General features: G+C 41.9%; 2 protein-coding genes and 1 non-coding gene across 6 annotated transcripts; 1 reads left to right on the top strand and 2 right to left on the bottom strand.

Annotated features, from left to right (window-relative positions):
* Nucleotides 1–1062: 1062 nt before the first annotated feature.
* On the bottom strand, nucleotides 1063–1212 carry LOC111590245 (U4 spliceosomal RNA). Its single transcript, XR_004852944.1, has one exon. It is a non-coding gene; the product is annotated as a U4 spliceosomal RNA (small nuclear RNA).
* Nucleotides 1213–1480: 268 nt separating this feature from the next.
* On the top strand, nucleotides 1481–13078 carry LOC103638020 (subtilisin-like protease SBT6.1). 2 transcript variants are annotated; one of them, XM_008661030.4, is made up of 11 exons: nucleotides 1502–2150; nucleotides 3546–3674; nucleotides 5603–5755; nucleotides 6147–6263; nucleotides 7634–7818; nucleotides 8592–8712; nucleotides 8785–8855; nucleotides 9202–10285; nucleotides 10980–11495; nucleotides 12068–12128; nucleotides 12205–13078. In XM_008661030.4, exons 1-11 carry the CDS (start codon nucleotides 1635–1637, stop codon nucleotides 12300–12302), a joined length of 3051 nt encoding a protein of 1016 aa, XP_008659252.1. In that variant the 5' UTR covers nucleotides 1502–1634; the 3' UTR covers nucleotides 12303–13078. The 2 variants fall into 2 exon arrangements, with proteins under 2 accessions (XP_008659251.1, XP_008659252.1); XM_008661029.4 differs by having other exon boundaries at nucleotides 1481–2150; nucleotides 8592–8855.
* Nucleotides 13079–13122: 44 nt separating this feature from the next.
* LOC100279880 (alpha/beta-Hydrolases superfamily protein) lies at nucleotides 13123–17207 on the bottom strand. Of its 3 annotated transcripts, none has more exons than XM_008660272.2 (10): nucleotides 16830–17207; nucleotides 15955–16091; nucleotides 15676–15849; nucleotides 14856–15092; nucleotides 14684–14784; nucleotides 14511–14583; nucleotides 14363–14431; nucleotides 14165–14272; nucleotides 13826–13951; nucleotides 13123–13561 (listed from the first exon to the last, which is right to left on the bottom strand). In XM_008660272.2, the coding sequence occupies exons 1-10, from the start codon at nucleotides 17161–17163 to the stop codon at nucleotides 13505–13507; spliced, it is 1416 nt and encodes a 471-aa protein (XP_008658494.1). In that variant the 5' UTR covers nucleotides 17164–17207; the 3' UTR covers nucleotides 13123–13504. The 3 variants fall into 3 exon arrangements, with proteins under 3 accessions (XP_008658494.1, XP_020399214.1, NP_001146305.2); XM_020543625.1 differs by having other exon boundaries at nucleotides 13123–13548; nucleotides 15781–15849; NM_001152833.2 differs by having other exon boundaries at nucleotides 13186–13548; nucleotides 16830–17178.
* Nucleotides 17208–19702: the final 2495 nt, after the last annotated feature.

Genomic DNA, 19702 nt, shown 5'->3' with positions numbered 1-19702 from the left:
GTTTTCTGCTGAATTCTATAAGATTTATGTATAATTTCTCTGAAATTCCTTAAAGAGGTCATAAGTGGCAATGCAATCAAAGATTAGGAAAAAGAAGGGTCTCACAGACAATGAGAATAGTTGAATCTTGAGCATTTATTACGTTTGTATGAAAAAAAACTCAAACTTGATAAGCTTGGGGCAAATGCACATTTATATTCTCTGTGTGAGAACAGTTGCATATTTGCGAACAGTTCCATCATCCATTGCGCTTCTGAAAAAAAAAAACTCAAGCTCCCGCGACTGTCGTGGTTCGAAAAAAAAGAAGGTTCGAACTAGAAGAAAAAATTGCTTTCGCGACCACGAGTTGTTTGCTGTGAAAAAACAAAAAGCTACCTGGTTCGAACTACATTTGAACTCTAGATTTTATATGATATGTTGAAATACTGTTTATATGCAAATTGTCTGTGGCAACATTTTTTATAACCTACATAGTTTTTACCGTTATAAAATTATGTACACACAACTAAATAGCAATTTTTTTTTGGAGAGGGTGCACTTAGCGAAGGTGACAAGGGTGTTGCGGAGGACTGTGGCTTGGAGGTCCTAAACAACGGCTATCTTGTAAGTATAGGTGTTCTTTATCTAATTTAAATTTTCAATTATTTACTTGTTTTAAAGTTATTTTCTAGTTATCTATAAGTATGAAATATTATAATGGCATACTTAGCTTTTAACTAGGACTTTTTTGTTTATATAGTAATTTTTCTAAGTTATTTCTTTTGTTATCTATGTAATATTACAATGGTAAAAATTACGTCCATTTTGCATTCGAACCAGACGACTAGGTTTTTTTACATAAGCAAACTTTCCTTCTACCGGCTTTTGTGGAATATTATAGTTGTAAAATTTATGTCAGCCGATTCGATTCCCGGATTTTGTGGAATATTACAAACGACTTTGCTTTTTTGCACTAGAAACACAGGGCTTCCATCCCTCAAAAGGCATTAACCCAGGAATCTAATTACACCAACATGTCGACATGTAAGCACAGATAAGAAAATACTTTACATTGATTTGTAGGGCTTTACCCTCTCCGAAGAGAGGGAGCCCTTCCAGAAATTCTCAGTGGCCCAGTGGGCCAAAGAGGGGGTTTGGAAATAGTTTTCAACCAGCAATTGACGCGCCTCGGTATGACCTCATAAGCTGCGTCATTGCCCCAAGCGCAAAGATGGTTTGTGCACGTTGCCCACCCCCACCTCTTGTACTCGCCTCCCCCTGCGTCTCCGTCTCTCATATTCCGAGGTGGGACTAACCGGACACCTAGCTCTGCAACCTGGGCTCACCTCGCGCTGTATTTCTTTATGGGCCCAATCCGCAGACGCACTGTTCCCAGCTTCCCTCAGCCAGTCATAATGGGCCCGAGCTTTCACAAATACAGTGATCAACTCAGAATGGGAGGGACAAATAAAGCCCACTGGCTAACGACTTCTATTACCGAGTGGCAAAAACGAAAAACGTCTCCGGAGTCCGGAGTAGTTGCCGATTCTGCCTCTCCTGTCTCCTCCCCTGCCCGCGGTCCCGCACCCACGCGTTGCCGGCGACCAGCCGCCCATTTCCGGCGGCTATCCATCTAGCCGCCGCCGCTTCCCGTGATGGAGAAGCGGCTAGCGTACGCGGCCTTGCTCCCACTGCTCCTCCTCACGCTCCGCATCCTCCCCCTGCCCTCCGGCTCCCCCAACTGCAGCGGCGGCGAGGGGGAAACCCCGCCCGCGTCCAGGCACGTGGTGCGGTTCCTGGAGTACCGCCGCGCGGAGGAGCACCGGGAGTACCTGGACGCGGGGCTCCGTGACGGCGCCCCCGCGGCGGCGTGGCGCTGGGTGGAGCGGCGGAACCCCGCGGCCGCGTTCCCTACCGACTTCGCGGTGCTCGAGATCCGCGACGCGCACCGCGAGGCCGTCGTGGCGGCGGTGCGGGCGCTCGGCCGCGTGCGGGACGTGCACGCCGACGCCACCTACTCGCGCTCCGCCCTTTCGGCGGCGCCGGATCGGTCGCGTCCTCCCCGGCGGGGGAAGCTGTTCACCGCCATGTCGTTCGAGGGCGAGGAGGAGGGTGGCGGAGAGACCGGCAATTCGTCTTCTGCTGCCTGGGGGCGGAAGCTTCTTCTGCAGGTACACGACCTCTGCTCATGTTACAAACGGCAAAGATTGGTGCAATGTTTTTTTTTGTTTGGTGTTGAGCACGTCTTTGTATTGTGGCTTTGAATGACAAATGGATAATCGTTTTGTCTGCCAGTGAAGAGCATTGGGCCTGTTGATTGAAATGATGTTTTTCATTGTTTTGATACTCATGTGTTGGTACCTTCAGACTTTGGTATTGGAAGAAGAGTGGAGGTATTCCATATAGCTTCTTGATTTAGTGATATTGTCTCAGATATAATTTTTAGAGTCTAAAATGAGTGTGGTGTACAATCAGCTCTGAAATTAGGACATTTCTGAAACAGCATAGTTCTATGGCACTGTGATCCAACCCAGTTCATCAATGCTATCAGCACTTGATTGTGATATATGGAAAGCTGCCAGAACCATATGGATCAGTATCTGTGTGATTGGTTAGCTGCACCGTCTCGTCCCGCGTCACCACGTGCGTTGACTTTATCTGAGTTTGTGTTTGGTTGCCTGCACGTGTGAAGCGTAAGCTGCATGGACAGACACAAAATAAGTTATGTTGGCTGCATCCACATGTACGCCCAAAACGGATGTACACGGCCGATCAGGCTCGCGCGAGATTGTACGCGTGGGCGCCGTCATCCAATCAGGCGGTATGAAACCTGCTGTGTTGCAAAGTTTTGGATTAGACTGTTGCCTGCATTGTGTGTAGAAGATCAACATTTTACCTATTTTTTTGGCATTATCTATGGAAATGGGAGAAGGGTGGGCCTGGTACAGCTGTAGAGCCTACCGTCTGTAACCGGAAGGTCCCGGGTTCGAACCCCAGCCTCTGCATATTATGCGGGTAAGGCTTGACGCTTAAATATACACTTCCCCAGAACCCGCACAACGCGGGAAGTCTACGGCACTGGGTACACCCCTTCTTTTTATCTCTGGAAATGGGAAATTTATGTTCATCACATTGCCAGGTTTATGTGGAAGATATATTGTCTTTGTGTCAAATATCAGTGTAATCACTATTGTGTTCTTCCAAGCATTTCTTGTGAATATCTTAAAAGACAAAGCAAATAGCAACTATCTTTTAGTTGTGCAGTCTATCTGGGGATTGTTGCTTTTCTGATATCTTATCCATTGTGATTTAATGGTAGTTTTATGGTAATATAACAGTTGAAAATGTTCGCTTGACCGAGCTTCTTGACCATTATATTTGTCTTTTTTCATGGATATAATCAAAGGATATATCCAATCACAATATTAACAACCAAACTCGATTGGATTCTTTGGTACAATGATATCTCTGATAAATCTCCACCGTCAACTATCCATAATTTGTCAGTTGACATGGATCCATGCTTTCATGTTTTGATGTTATATAATATATTTGTCATTTGACAGAGATCACAAGTTACATCCCTTTTTGGAGCTGAACGGTTATGGGGAAGAGGCTTCACTGGCAAGAAAGTCAAAATGGCCATTTTTGACACTGGTATTCGGGCCGATCATCCACATTTTCGCAATATTAAGGTATATTGTTGCATTTGTTTCCATCGATAGTGATTTTAACATACATGCATAAGAGTTGACCTTGAATTAAGTGCATGTTATTGGTTTGGTCTTGACCTTGAAGCCCTGTTTGGCACCATTTATTATAATATTTCCCTTGTGTGCATTGTGCCCTCCCTTGACGAGATATGTCAGCGTCCGGGGAAGGCCACATCCTCGGTTGTCACCAAGACGTGCTCAAGTATCCTGACTCAGGAGGCTGACTTCAAGGCCCACCATGAAGGGGCTACTACTCATGGGCCCCATGGCTTGGGGACCTCCTTTGGCCCCTATTAGCCCCCCCACTCTAAACTAGTTTATACGAGGTATCCTCTAAACTAGGCCTTTAGGGACACATCCTCTAACATGCAAACATAAGCCTCTATGGCCCCTCGCGCCCTGAGGCACCTGACATTGTAAGCCTCCAGTGCCCCGCACGCTTCGGGACACTTGATGGTGTCAGCCCTCAGGTTCTCATGCCCCAGGACATCTAACGATGTAAGCCTTAGGGCCCATCTTCCCTGAGATAGTATGGGGTACCATTAACACGCCGTCCTCACTCTGACCCGACATTCGGTTAGTCACCTCAAGGAGTATGATTACACCATCACGTGCTACATGATATCGAGGCCAAAGACGGTTGGCCCGATGACAAGCAGCGCCCCAAAAAGTATGTACATGTAATTTTGCCACTCCTTTGGACTATAAATGAGGTGGTAGAGCAGCATTCAATTCAGGTTGGACACACCATAAGAAATTACTCAAAGCTCTACCAAACCTTAGCCAATGGAGTTTTATTCGATCTGGTCAAGGCAACGACAGTTAGAGTTACACTCCTAAACTAAGAGGAGTTGTTGCTCATTGGGCTAGTACTTGTACCTTGTTTCATCTGCTTACAACAATTTATGATCAGCAAGAGGACGTAATGCATTACACACTGCGGCCCCAACCTCTACAAACCATGTCTATTATGCTCTTGATGTCATGACCTTGTAGACATACTCTACGGTGTCATGACTTGCTCCCCGCTCCTATAAGCAATTCTTTCCCTGGTACTATTGGTACCCTGGTGTCTTTGCTACGACAAGATCCTTCACCGCTGCCTGAGCTAGAATCAAGATTCTCGGCTTGCTCGCTTGATGCCTATGCCACCCGTTGTTGAGATATGTTTCGTCTAAGGCCACTTCTCTAGCGAGATTTGTTTGCTTTCCCGAGGCACCCATTCCCTTTATGGCTCTATGTGGGTGCTCCTCTCCAATCACAACTTGAGTCGCTCGAAGCAAGTTGTCAAAGCCGATTCTGTGGCCATGTTCCAATTCCTACTTGCTGAGCTCTTGCCTTGGGAGCTGATGACTGATCCAGGGTGGTCCAATACGACCGCCGGCAACCACTGCTCCAATCGGCTCAGAGGGACGAATGATGCTGAGTTCTCAATGACACCTGGGTCCCACATGAGAGGATCCATGAAAAACCTGGAGAAAGGTAGGCTGTCAATGCCAAATATACAGCTTTTGGAGCCTTTTAGGCTCATAGCTTCTTCAGAAACCTGCTTTCACAGCAGCTGTTCATAAGCTAGTGTAGTTATACATAAGTTTAAGTTGTGCCAAAACAGGGCCTGAATAATGTGTAATATCATACCACTGTTTGGTATCATTTCCTTCCGTTTTCCTGACCACATTAGCAATTTATCTGTTGCATTGATTCATGTCAAATACAAATAGTCATGTATTGGAACTGTAGGAGCAAACCTACTATATAATTCCCTCATGGAAAAATAAACCAAACTTTCTGCCAGATTAGACAATATTGCAGAAAATCTTGATGCCACATTGTTTTTTGAAATTGCATCCCCAAATTCTTTTCTTGCAGCAAGGTGGAAAACATTACTTAAGAGGCTAATTTTTTTGTAGGAGCGCACAAATTGGACAAATGAAGACACACTAAACGACAACCTTGGGCATGGAACATTTGTAGCAGGAGTTATTGCTGGCCAAGATGCAGAATGCCCTGGATTTGCACCTGATACTGAGATATATGCTTTTCGAGTCTTCACAGATGCTCAGGTACTGGATTAGACTGAACATGAAACTTTTGGTATTGTCCAATCCTACTACCTTCTCATAAAGTGACACTTTGGATATCTAGAAGGTCTCTAAAACACAACTTTCAACAACTTCCATCACAAAAGGAAAAGAATTCCAACTCTAACATGTTTTCATGAATCATAGTAAACTTACAGTATTCTGATCATATTATATTTTTTGACAAATCTACATAGTATCATTCCCATTGGAGTGATTAATCTATGGCTAGCAGATTGTGCATATAGCCGTGCAAAACACTGTTTTGCACTGTTTACAAAGTGAGGTTTGAAATGATAGTTGAGGATGAGTAAGCTGCTGGAGATAGCCTTACTGGTAAAATTTTGAGAATTTCATCTTGTTCTCAGTGCAGATATCTTACACATCATGGTTCTTGGATGCATTTAACTACGCGATAGCTACCGGTATGGATGTTTTAAACTTGAGCATCGGTGGACCTGATTACCTGGATCTCCCCTTTGTGGAAAAGGTACAGCCTGGTGGTGATTTTACTATTTTTCATTATGCTTTGACACATCTCTGTTTAGCGTGAACACACTAACTAGTTCAACCTAAAAGTTTAAGCTATTGGGAGAACGTAGGCAATCCACTTATACACTTCAACATCACCACTCACGTGCAGCCAGAGAGAAAGGCGCAAACGTGGAAAATAAAGGGGCGGAGGCACAAATTAAGCCTCTGCCAGGAATCGAATTTGAGACCTCTGACTCTGATACCATGTTAGAATAGACACACCCTGGGAACCGGGGCATATAAATCCGCTTATGCCATTCACCCAAGCATACAGAGACAGATGGAATGAAGAAAGAAAAAGTAGCTCCGCAGCTCAGCCAGAAGAAGAAAGACCCGCCGCTAACCTAACGATTTGGAAATCCCTGGTGGGCTGGGCCTGAAAGACAAGTGTGTGTGGATTTCTACATCCTCGTCTTTACTTTAAGACACAACTCTTCTCTTTCTCGGTCAAATGACTTGCGATAGTCTACCTTGAGTAGGACCATAGGGATCTTATGTTTGTGGCGAAAGATAAGTGGTTCTGTCACAACCAATAAAGTTTCTATGAGTGAGCGACCCACGCCGATTGATACGTGTCGATGTCAATAAGTGGATGAGTGTTGTTAAAGACAATGTTTGTTCCTCTTCTTTGAAACGATTTTGATGAATCTCGAAATGATACTGATTGGCCTGAAATCCTCGACGATGTTGGCATCTTTTTTCTTTGGGAGGAGAGTGATGGATGCCTGGGTTAGCCTCCAAACATAAAGGCCATTGCTATGAAAGAGCTGCAAGAGAGAAAGCAGTTGCGGGTGGATGATGTCCCAGAAGGCTTGGATTACACAGATTCTACCAGAGGATGTTGAGATGCTCCCATTGCAACTCACTGATGGAGAAGAACTGGAGAGCTCAGCTAGAGCTGGAGGAGGTGGTAGTACCAGTTCCCTACTGGTACCAGTGGTGGCTTGATCACTTCAAATTGGAGGGACTATTGGGCCAAATTCCCATACTGTAAAAAAAGGTTTTTTTTCTTCCTGAGTCTAAGCTATTGGAAGAACGTAGGCAATCCACTTATACACCTCAACAATCTCAACTGTTTATTGTAGCTACCTGATTGTTCTGATACTCCTTATAAAATATGATGGACGTTTGTTTTGGTTTTGTATTTGTAGTTTCTATGAATTTTCCTTGATATCCATACTTTCAGTTGTTGAGCGCAAAAAGGGGCCCTGTAAAACCAACATAAAAACTATTATCCTGCTAAATGAGTGAAAATTTCCTTTGTTGACAGTATTTTAAACAGGGTCTAGTGAAAGTTGGATTTTTTATTATGTACTGGTTCTGTAGGTCTGGGAGCTCACAGCAAACAACATTATTATGGTATCAGCTATTGGAAATGATGGGCCTCTATATGGCACATTAAACAACCCAGCTGATCAAAGCGATGTTATTGGTGTTGGTGGTATTGATTACAATAACCATATAGCTTCATTTTCCTCTAGAGGCATGACTACGTGGGAGCTTCCTCATGGGTACATTCTCTATCTTGGTGGTACAGTTTTCTTAGTATCTCACTGCTGTTTCTTTTTTATTTTATTTTATCTTGGTCTGGTTTTTCTGTAGAGGCAATAGTGATTGGAATTTTATTAAAAAAATAGCTTTCATTACTGCTACTCACATGTCTCACCAATGTGCAAAGCATATGAAACTGGTATCATGATTGTGTACGGTCTCATGCATATAGTCTTCGTCATGGGTGTTTTTAAGTTATGTTTTATGGTATCCTACTATCCTCCCACATATAAGAGGTACTTTTCAGGTTCATTCTTACCAAACTTGACTATCTGCAGTCTCCGCATTAGCACATAAGATGGTCCTGTGCTATTTCTCATGCTTGAAGTAACATATGATGTCTTAATATTGTCTTTTGTGGGTGTGCTTCTTTGCTCTCATCTTATGATACTTCATGGGAATAGTATTAATTGATGAAGCATGATTCAGCAATTACTTCTATTTGTGCATGTTTTTATGAGAGTTTTGCTTTATAAGAATTTAATTTTGAGATTTTCTAGTGCATGATGAGAAGCTGTTTCTTTGATTCCAACTTGTAGACATAGCCTTGACAAGTTTGTGTTATTGTTGGAAAAATTGGAGGACTAATTAACTTTACAATGAAAAGGTGAATACATATTGTATAGTTGTAAAAAGTTTGACCTTTTGAGAGTAACCATTTTCTTTTACACATGCTTCATGTCACTCATTGAAAAAATAGCATTCTCACAGAAGTATGTATTCTATTCTGCAGTTATGGTCGTGTGAAACCTGATGTTGTTGCATACAGTCGAGATATAATTGGATCAAAGATCAGCACAGGCTGTAAGACCCTTTCAGGCACCAGTGTAGCAAGCCCGGTGGTTGCTGGTGTAGTATGTTTGCTTGTTAGTGTTATACCTGAAGACAAGCGGAAATTGATCCTCAACCCTGCTGCTATGAAACAGGCCCTTGTGGAGGGTGCTTCTAAACTTTCAGGACCAAACATGTATGAACAAGGTGCTGGCAGGCTTGATCTGTGAGTTCCTTATCCCCTTTTTGGATACATTTTCAATAAATTACAAAATCATCAATTACAAGGTCTGTTTCCTGTTGTTGGATATTTCGTGCCTGCATGATTGTGCTTCTGCAGCTGCCGACGTTTGTTTTCTTCTGTGAAGAACAGTAGCTGCATGAGTGCTTACCGCAGCTGCAGTGCAAGAACTTCGGATTAGTGCTTTCAGATTTATCTTTTTCCACATCTCCATTGTTTTACGACATTAAGGGTTTATCTGTTTAGGATCCAGAGATAGAATCATATTGATCTTTGCTTTCCTTTGCATTGCTCAACATCATACTCATTTACTGTACCATTTTTTTTTCAGCTGGCAGTCATATGAAATCTTAAAAAATTACCAACCACGTGCAAGCATATTTCCTACTATGCTTGACTTCACCGACTGTCCATATTTCTGGCCTTTTTGTCGTCAACCTATGTATGCTGGAGCTATGCCAGTAATCTTCAATGCTACAATCCTGAACGGGATGGGGGTGATTGGTTATGTAAAGGATCAACCTTTATGGCAACCTTCTGAGGATATTGGCAATCTTCTTAGTGTTCACTTCACCTACTCAGATGTCATCTGGCCCTGGACGGGATACCTTGCTCTACATTTGCAAGTTAAAGATGAGGGTTCTCAGTTTTCAGGCATAATTAGTGGCAATGTTACTCTGACTATTTATACCCCAGCAGCTCATGGAGAAAGCAGCCCACGGAGTAGTACATGTATTCTTCACATGAAGGTCAAGGTTGTTCCAACACCTGTTAGGTCAAAAAGGATACTGTGGGACCAATATCATAATATTAAGTATCCTTCAGGATATGTTCCAAGGGATTCCCTTAATGTTCATAATGATATCCTTGACTGGCATGGTGACCACTTGCACACAAACTTCCACATTCTGTTCAACATGCTAAGAGATGCAGAGTACTATATTGAGACACTTGGATCACCACTTACTTGCTTTGATGCTAGCAATTATGGGACATTGCTTATGGTTGATCTTGAGGACGAATACTTTGATGAAGAGATTCAGAAACTTAGGGATGATGTTATACACAAGGGACTTGGTATTGCTGTTTTTGCTGAGTGGTACCATGTTGATACAATGGTTAAGATGACATTCTTTGATGAGAACACCCGGAGTTGGTGGACTCCAATTACTGGGGGTGCAAATATTCCTGCAATTAATGAACTTCTGGCACCATTTGGCATTGCTTTGGGGGACAAAATTCTTACTGGTGACTTCTCAATCAATGGTGAGCAGACCCACTATGCTTCTGGAACTGATATAGTGCAATTTCCTGCGGGAGGTTTCTTGCATAGCTTCCAGCTCCAAGAAAACTCAAAGACGGTGCAAGATCACATAGGAACACTGGATACAGAAAGCACCCAGGGGAAAGGCAAGGTTAGTAGATATGGCCTTTTAGTTCAGCACTTAGTAACCGGGAACTTGGCCACGTTCCTCGTTTCGGGAACATTCGTTCCGGAAACGTGGGAACAATCTCGTTCCAGTAGTGTTAAATCCTAGTTTTTGTAGCGTACCGCGTACCACGTTCCCGTTCCTCGATCCGGGAACCTGGTTACTAAGGTTCAGCACTTCTGAGACCATCTCTGTATCTGCGAGTGCAAGGTTCTAAACTAAATGATGAAGATCTGCACTAACTTGGCATTTGCATTTTTTAAACTCTGTTGGCTAAATAAAAATTCCGGTTGTTTAGATTACTCCACGTATCAGTTAACTAAAATTTATTATTTCAAAATTCTAAAAAGAAAATTGTAATGTAAGCTTTTGCTGTTATGGAAGTACTTAGTTTCTACAATTTAAATTTGACAAGTATGGAAATGGAGCACCCATCAGAGCTATTTTTTTAGTGATGAGAATTGATAAAAAACATATCATTCAAAAAATAGATTGAATGCTAATGAGCACAGTTAGCCATTCGTTGTTCAATTCTTCTAGTGGATTAAACATGCTTTGGTCACATTGTATGACTAAATATTCTTGTCTGGTGGTACTGTTTTACATTATTATATAAATATATTATATTATATTGCCGTATGTATTAATATGTAAGGCTTATTGGTTTCTCTCTTGTTAGCTCTCCTCAATTCTTGGAGTAATAGAAGCAGGGGAAGGGAGGATTGCAGTGTATGGTGATTCAAATTGTCTTGACAGTAGTCACATGGTAACAAACTGCTATTGGCTTTTGAGAAAAATATTGGAGTTCACTGGAAACAGAGTGAAAGATAATGTCCTTTTCTCAGAGGCAGCACAGTTAAAGTTTCCTGTTTTTGAGAATATCCATCATCCATCACGTAGAACGGATGTAAACTTTTCAACATACTCAACAGTTGTTGGCAAGGAATTAATCTGCCACCAAGATTCCCGGTTTGAGGTTTGGGGAACGAAAGGCTATGGTGTCCAACCAATAGGCACATCAAGAAAGCTTCCAGAGTACCAGATGCATGAAAGTTCTAGTTCTCCCAATGTAACAATACAAATTGCTGGCAGTAGACAAGATAAAGTTGAAAGGCTTCAAAGAAATCTTTCGATACCAAATGCTGCTAAATTTGATGATAAAAGAGATTATTTTGGATTTATTGGTCATGAGGAGGTATGAATCTTGACTTCTTTGGCTGGATTACAATACATAACAAAATAATTGACTTGCTTATTTTACTGAAAGAATAACTGTAACTTTATGATACCAGTTTGAGTTTAACCATCATAGTGTGCACTATATGCACTAATCCAACAGTTTTTACTGATAGAACTTGACTAGTATCTTCCTGTTGTTATACTGGAGTATAATTTGTACACAGTAGCAGATCATGCTTTTAGCTCCATATGATAACATGGAGCCATTAGATAGGATTAACTATAATATTTCTAGTGTAATGTAAAAATAGATTGTAGTGAACAATATTTCCCTTTATGTAGGATGCCAATATATATGATAGAAAGAAGTTCAAGTGTTGTTTTTTTGTAGGAGTGTAGGTTACAGAGCTGTGTAGAAGTTTATGCATTCAATAATGATGCCTTGCCTTCTTTAGTTACGATGTATTATTAGTTCATGACATATATTTAGTGAACAGAATTAGATACTAACTTTTCTTATAAGAGGGGAGCAGTCACTAGCAATTTATCCACTGGACAGTGCTGGATATGCTGATTTTTTGTTTGCAGGTTGACATAGGAATGTTAATGGCAAGCCAATGGATGATACCTTGCTTCGCTGCCACTGCTTGTCAGTAACAAACACTAACTAAGTTATGAATACATGCTGTGTTATTTCTTTCCTTATTCCTTTCTCCAACATGCAGGCCTTATGTTGTATCTTAGTTGTAGAGTGCAACAAAAACGCCGCAGACGAAGGAAGGGGTCGGTGGCTAGTGCTAATCGGCTAACAAGTATGGTATAATTCGTCATTCGCGCGGTGGTGCTGAAAAGGTTTTTTTAGCGTATCTAAGTTTCAGGCCTCCAGCCATGATGGATAACCAGGAAGCGCCATCTGCGCAGCATGACAGAATTTTAGTAGCCAGAAATCCCTGGTAGTGAAGACACATTTTAACTCGGCAACTAGAGGCTGAACTTGAGAGAAAGCTGGCTCGTCACTTCTGTGGTCACATGGAAAGCAGCTTGTCTTCCCAGATTCAGCCATTCGTGGCATCTACTGCTGTTGCTTGTAGTCGCTCACAATTTTGTTCTTCGCCACACGTAGTTGTAGCCACAAAAATCGCTGCTAAGGGCTAGTTTGATGACCAGAGATCACGAGAGGATCCATAAATAGCAATGGGATTCCTCTGACATGGATCTCCTCGTCATCCCTGGCCACCAAATTAGCCCTTAGATCATGGAGATCGGAAGGGATTGAGAGCAAAATTAGTTCATTTCTCATCAATCTCTTCCAATCTCTCCCAATCTTCCGTGATCCCCTTTGTCACTAAATCAACCCTAAGAGCCAATATCTAGGGTAGAAGCTAGAGCTAGTCATTTGTCATCTCCTTGGAATATGTGAAGGAGATTTGAGCTTCTCTGTAGATCCATGAGCAATAAGGGGCAGGGGGACTCGGCATGAGCTTGGCAGGTACAAAGGAGGCTTAGGCTTATTGGGAACTTTGTAAAGTAAATTTTGTATTGTTAATTTAAAAAAAAGAACCAGGCCTGTTTGAAACAATGGCACCTCTGGCTTCTGGATCTGTTTGGACTTTGGACACAAATGTCGACGAAGAACACAAACATTTGTTTCATAGTACTGCTCGGAACGTGTCTTGCGAGCAGACCAATTCCATTTCTATGATGTAGCTGCGGACCAAATTTCAAAACGTTATACATTATCCGTGAAATTTCTACAAGGTAAACATTATTCGTTTGTTCATGAAACCAAACGGACCTCATTATTTGCTCGTTTCAATCATAGTAGGTTCAGCTCAACTGACACTCGAACCTAGATAGCAGGGCTTCTGAAACAGCTAAAACAAAGGCTTCTTGCCGTTCAGAAGAGCCATGAGATACTCAAAGACGTGCGAGCCGCCGTCGCGGATGCCCGAGTGCATGTACTCGTTGGTCACCCAGAGCCGGATCCCAGCAATCTGGGAGGCGGTCTCCTTGGCGATGTTGAAGTTAACGAACATGTCCTCGTAGTACACCGCAGCCGCTACCGGAACCTGCAGGATGCCACTGCGATCAGCGAACTAATACATGACTGCCATCCAGACCGGAGTCAGCTGGAAATACCGAATTATTTTTTTCCCTGGACTCTGATCATGTATAGTATGTGAATAAATAGATGGAAACTTCTTTTAGGGCTAGTTTGGGAACTACATTTTTCCATGTGAAAATGAACTAATTTTCCTTGGAAAAATAAAAATCCCTTAGGAAAATGTGGTTCCCAAACTAGCCCTTACAGTATGAATTATGGTACGACCCTTATGAACAACGCACCTTATTGTTGTTCAACACGCTGACATCATAGAGCGGAGGCCAGTCTTCCTTCTCAGCTAACAAACAGGCAGCCTCCTTTAGGTCTCGTAGAGCAGGGATGTCATCGAACATGCAAGGGAACACCATCTGCGTAACAAAAAAAAATGAATACATTAATTATATCGAATTTTAGGGAAGCGTATGTTGAAAAAAATGTAGTAGGATAGTTGACAGCTTCTGCCTATAGTTTTGTCTCAAGATGAAAGAATAAACACACACATGGAAGGTTATTGACATTACACAAGCTCCTTTTTTAATTTGATTTTACCCAAGGGTCCAGCAAGATGTCCAAACGAGTACCTCTCCAGTAAAGTACACAGCTCGGCCTTCTTCTGTAGCTTTAATAGGGTCAAACAAACTCCCATATTCGCCATGAATCTTTTCAGCAGACCATTTTGATGAAGAGCCCTGAATCCAAGACCATAAACAAAATAGGACTTCAGGAGTGCTAGTAGGACCATAAACATAGTAAGTACTAGCCTAAGGTTCACAAGTTACCTCACAGTAGATAGACTCGTGCAAGAGGGCATAAAGAGGATTTTGATCAAAATCTAGCCACATTTCGAACTAGAGAATATAATGTTAGGTTATCCGCATTGGAGATCTAAAAACGTTAACGCTGTACATAAAGTAATAGAGGTTTCACCTCTTTTAAGAAGTAATAGCTTATCCTCTTTTTAGCTCCAGCGACAAGTACAGGATCCCACACCCTCTCAAGCCTGCACTGGACAAAATAGCAAGAAATGGTGCAGATCAGAAATCAGATATATCGTGTTCTTCCCTCTAATTTTGAATTAGAAGATCAAACGTGTTTCTTACAGATAATGCAGCCTTTCAAATCCACCACCAAAACCTAGACCTGATAATCCAAGACACTGCAGCATCTTAGGGGTTAACCGGCCACCAGATGGAAGAAGAACCTGCAAAAAAAAGTGCTGCATAAGAACAAGTTTCCAACATCACTGATATATTCACTGTTAAAGTGACTTACCCCTCCCCCTTCAGATTCACTTAAGTATCTTATAACCTCATGAACGACCTGTATATCTTGGGGGTACCTCTTATAGTACTTCTCGTTTTGCTGCTGGACCTGTTTAAAGCAAGCTCTGTACACCGTATCTGCAGTGCAAGGTTCTCCTAGTGGTGGGAGCCCTCCAGTCAAAAGAACAGATTTCAGGCCTTCTGGAGCAAAACTCAAATATGTAACGGCACAAAATCCACCATAACTCTGCAATTACGAACAGGTCGATGATGGCATAAGCAGAGTGCTACTACCCCAAAAGAATGCATGACTTTGTGAATGAAGGACAATAACTAAAAACTGCAAGGGAGGTTCGTATATTTTTAAGCTTTATCTCCAGAGAGCAAGATACAGATTAGTTAGCCTTCTGTTGATTACTGAGTTAGCTTGCATGACCCTGTGACTTTTCACATACTTAATTGATGTTAACAACTAACAAGAGATCTTCAACCTTAATTCCACTAGTAGAAGTTCATAATCAAGCTGAGCAAGTGAGGAGCGTTGTCCCACATGGCACAAATACTTTTGGGGAAAGACCCAGTGCTGGAGGCTCCCGAATGAGTGGGGTTTAGGGAAGGGATAAACTGAGGCAATCATTTCCCCGCAAATGTAGAGAGGCTGCTTCGAACCCACGACCTAGTGACTAAGTAAGGCATCTCTCACCACTGCACCAGCCTGCCCTTCAGTACAAATACTTATGTTGTTGAAATATTTAATTGAGCTATATATGAACATATCCTTAAAGCTTATGATGGTACCATTTCTACTAAGTGCATGCCAGATAGCATACCTGTCCTAGGACTGTCCAAGGCTTAGCATCTGGTACAAGACGTACACGAATAAATTCTGCATCCTTAACTATATTATCTGCCCTGAAATGCTTCAGGTACTCCACCTGATTTGCAGGAGATTTAATTTGCGAAAGAGATGATGGAGTCAACGGTGTGGATAATCCTGTTCCCCGCTGAAAACAAGAAGGGTGTCAACACAGTCCAATCCAAGGGGAAGGGGAGAACAAGGACAGAGAGAACTCAGGATCTAACCAAGAAATTCGACCGTGCATTCTTACCTGATCTAGCAGGACAACGCGGTGGTCTTCACAAGCTTTCTTTAACCACCCACCTGCTTCCGTGGGACGGGGACTCTCAAATCCAGGCCCTCCTTGTAGGTACAATAAATAAGGCAGAGATATGTATTCTTTCCCAGCTGAAACAGTTCAAACATGAGGGTCATTGATATTTTTAATAACTACAGAAGCACTAAAGCACGTAGTGGTTCTAGCTCTCCCAATATGATAAGGGTCAATTCACATACATTTAGGAGGGTAATGAGCTCTAAATTTTACACTATAAAATTTAAGGACTGGATCAAATTAGGATCAGGCTCTATTATATTCATTTTTTGAAATAAAATTAATTAAGGACTCAAATGAATTGTGAAGAAACATTTGGATCGTGATCCATTACTTCAAGCCTAAGCGTCCAATATGATAGGGTCAATTCACATACATAGAAGACATACAAGCCTAAACCAGTAGATACCTCACATCAGTTAAATGTAAATTGTTGCACGAAGCGACTTCACCAAAATCTTTCTTACCTTTTACATTTGCAAGCTGCGACATCGTTTACACAATTATATTGGTGGTGACAAAGAACTAGTCAGTTCTCCAAACAAATTTGCTCCTAGTTTGCCAGAAACATATACCTAGAATTAAGCTAAGCAGGCTGGCCCGATGCAGTAGCACAGATGAGCCACTGCTAAGATTCTTGATTCATGTGATCATGTCCAAACCCAGTGGATTATGTCTGTACTTCCCAAATAACACACCTACACATCGTTCCAATTTCTTCCAGCGAAACATAACGTAACCAACGTAACACACCCACATTAACACTGCGCGGATCGCAATCGGGTGAGCGGAAGCTGGTAAGCGCGACCTACCGGCGACGACCTCGCGCGCGAAGACGGTGATGGTGTCCCCGCGCTCGGGACTGGAGTGGTCAAGCGGGACGGCGAACCGGTGGTCGCGGAGGCTGAGGCCCGGTACCGCGTACCACGCGTCAGCCTCGTGCTCCGTCCCCTGCGCCGCCGCTGACGACGACATGGCCGCGGCCGCTCTCCTCGGCACCGGGATCCGGCACGACGAGAACCGGAGGCCAACGGCGGCGGGGACGCGGAAAAAGGCCGGGTGGCGGCGAATCGGGAGCGCCCGGGCGGCGGGGACAGCTGTGGCGGTGGCGATGGCGGCGGCGCAACGGAGTCTCGCTGCGTCCATGCGGGGAGACCGTCGATCCGATATATAGCGGATGGGATTAGGCGGATGCCAGCATCGGAGGCAGCTTTAATTATTTGACTGACACTGACGTCATAACTCACACGAGTTTTCATGCCGAGCATTAAAGTCCGCATTTAGGGAGAACTTTTCACCAGCTTAATTAAAATTTAAAAGGTCTGCGAAACAAATTCTACATTTGAGAACAACTCAGAGCATGTACAACTCTTTAGATCTCAGCGAGGGATTGAAGTGATTAAATTCCTTTCTATCAAAATTTGACTAGTAAAGATTTAATCTCCTTCAATTCATTCCTAACTAAAAAGTCTTTACGATAGGTTCCAATAAAAAAAGTCATTTATACATCTCTCTATATATATTACTTCTTAGGTCAATGTTATAGCATACGGTCTATTAGTTGTCTTTTATACTTAAAAACCTGATTTTAAGTTTACGGTGTACATGCCCTTGTAAAACAAAGAGCAGCGGTGGAGGGGAAGGCATTAAGACATGAAATTTCCTGGCTTTCTGTAAGGAATCCCAAACCCTGCTAAAAAGACTCTAATTTTTAGTGAGTTCCATCTTCACCGTTCCGCCAAACTTAATAATTCGGAATGGAAATCCATGACAACACAGAACGGGAGAACCGACAGGACAGATTTAAGACAAATATAATAAATATATACAGGAACCGTAGCAGCGTCCGTCTTCAGAACGACTAGGCGTCAATCGGATGCTCTACAATGGCTCAAAAAATGAAATTGTTCAATGCTTATTAGACATGATTTGATAACTACATAATCACGTTAAGATCTAATTAAGGAAAACACTGGTATATAAGTTCTGTTGTATCGTTCTGAAACTTTGAAACCATAGAAAAATCTCGCTTTCAAAGAGAATATTTTTGAGATCCAGATACTCTAGGCTTCATATTAGGTACATATTACACCAGCTCGGATCGTCATGTTAACAAACTAATGATGGGAAAAATAATCACCTTGTATTGTTGTAACCTACAATATCCAGCACCGGCAGGTAGTGACTAATAGCAAATCGTTCAACGTTTGAATTTCCACCATCCAACCTTCAGTTGCAAGGTTATGCAAATCGTTCAACATTTCAAGGTTGTCTAGTAGCAAACAATTGCATCAGCAGTTAACACGAACAAAGGGACACACAGTTTTCTTTTCAAAAGTTAGACACAGTTTTTGAAGCACATGGTCATAATTCAGGGAACTTGTTAGTCAATCCATTTTCAAGATGTACATATCCATGTATTACTTTGACAAAAAAAAGTTACAGCTGAAAGCATAGCCCCACATAGGACTAGAGAAACCTATGTATACAACTATACATATGATATTCAATATGAAAATACACCATGCGACACAGTTATTCAATATGAAAATACACCATGTGTTGTAGAACTAGGCAACGAGCACAAAAGAATAATATCTAAACCATCATCATCATAATCTACCTCCATAAAATGTCGATATGAAACGATCTTCTTAAAAACTGAAAGATGGTTAAGCACAAAACCATCCTCTTGCATCTTGTGCGTTTATAAATTCATCTTCATATGCATTTTTCTTGTCAAATCCTTAGACATGCAAATCAACTCTAGCTTGAGCCATAAAATAGATGTATTTTTCTCTTGTAAACAACCTTGCAAAATATTATTTGAAAGATGAAATTGAATTTGAGTCACGGCCTTACAATCTTCTCCTCATGGGTCCAAGATTTTGGATCTTTTTTACTGAACTTATCAAGAGTGTCATCGACTTCAGTTTGAGTAAGAATGTCCCTCATCTTGATTTGCCATAGAGCGAACCTTGTGCCTTGATCCAAAGATAGAGAAGATCATACTTCATTGACATGACAGAGAAATAACAAAAATAACTAGAAAAAAAATATAATCTGCAAAAAAAAAATTAGTGTAACTCTAGCTATAACCTCCTTGTGGTAATCTGCCTCTTAACAATAGTTTTTGCAAATGAATAGGTACCACCATCGATCGACAACAACATGAAGATTAACTCTATCTAAAAAACGGCGAATAGTAGACCCAATCGCACACGACGACACAACAAACTTACAGAGCAATCAAAACACTAGATTTATTTTTCAATCTTATGTCTAACTCTAGTTCACTCGTTAGCAAATAATGCAAACATGGATTAAACACAAGACACATAACTTCACCTAAAAATGATAAGCGCGCCAACTAGCAAATTTCACTATATAATGAGAGTTTACAAAACATAAAAAATAAAATAAGTTATATCTCTTCCCGTATATATATAACACGCATCCAGAGAGACTATAGTTCAATACCAAAACAAATCCGTTAATTGACATATCCCGAATCACGAACCCTCTAAGGGCTTATTCGGTTTTACCCCAATCCATATGGATTGAAGGGGATTGAGGGGTTTCAATCCTTAGTAAGTCAAAATTCCTCCCAATCTGTATAAATCCCCTCCAATCCATATGGATTGAAAATAACCAAACAAGCCTTAAACGTTCCCGTAAGACCCAC

Source organism: Zea mays, chromosome 9 (assembly GCF_902167145.1).
Source record: "Zea mays cultivar B73 chromosome 9, Zm-B73-REFERENCE-NAM-5.0, whole genome shotgun sequence".
NCBI classification, from domain to species: domain Eukaryota; kingdom Viridiplantae; phylum Streptophyta; class Magnoliopsida; order Poales; family Poaceae; genus Zea; species Zea mays.
This window is presented reverse-complemented; position numbering and strand designations above follow the sequence as displayed.

Bases quoted from the DNA above. Each gene is read 5' to 3' on its own strand.
- LOC103638020 (XM_008661029.4), top strand. From the start codon at position 1,635: ATGGAGAAGCGGCTAGCGTACGCGGCCTTGCTCCCACTGCTCCTCCTC. The intron at 3,675-5,602 runs GTATATTGTTGC...ATTTTTTTGTAG, and splicing joins CACATTTTCGCAATATTAAG to GAGCGCACAAATTGGACAAA. The intron at 6,264-7,633 runs GTACAGCCTGGT...CTGGTTCTGTAG, and splicing joins ATCTCCCCTTTGTGGAAAAG to GTCTGGGAGCTCACAGCAAA.
- LOC100279880 (NM_001152833.2), bottom strand. From the start codon at position 17,163: ATGGACGCAGCGAGACTCCGTTGCGCCGCCGCCATCGCCACCGCCACA. The intron at 15,850-15,954 runs GTAAGAATGCAC...TCTTGTTTTCAG, and splicing joins GCGTTGTCCTGCTAGATCAG to CGGGGAACAGGATTATCCAC. The intron at 15,093-15,675 runs GTATGCTATCTG...TCGTAATTGCAG, and splicing joins CTTGGACAGTCCTAGGACAG to AGTTATGGTGGATTTTGTGC.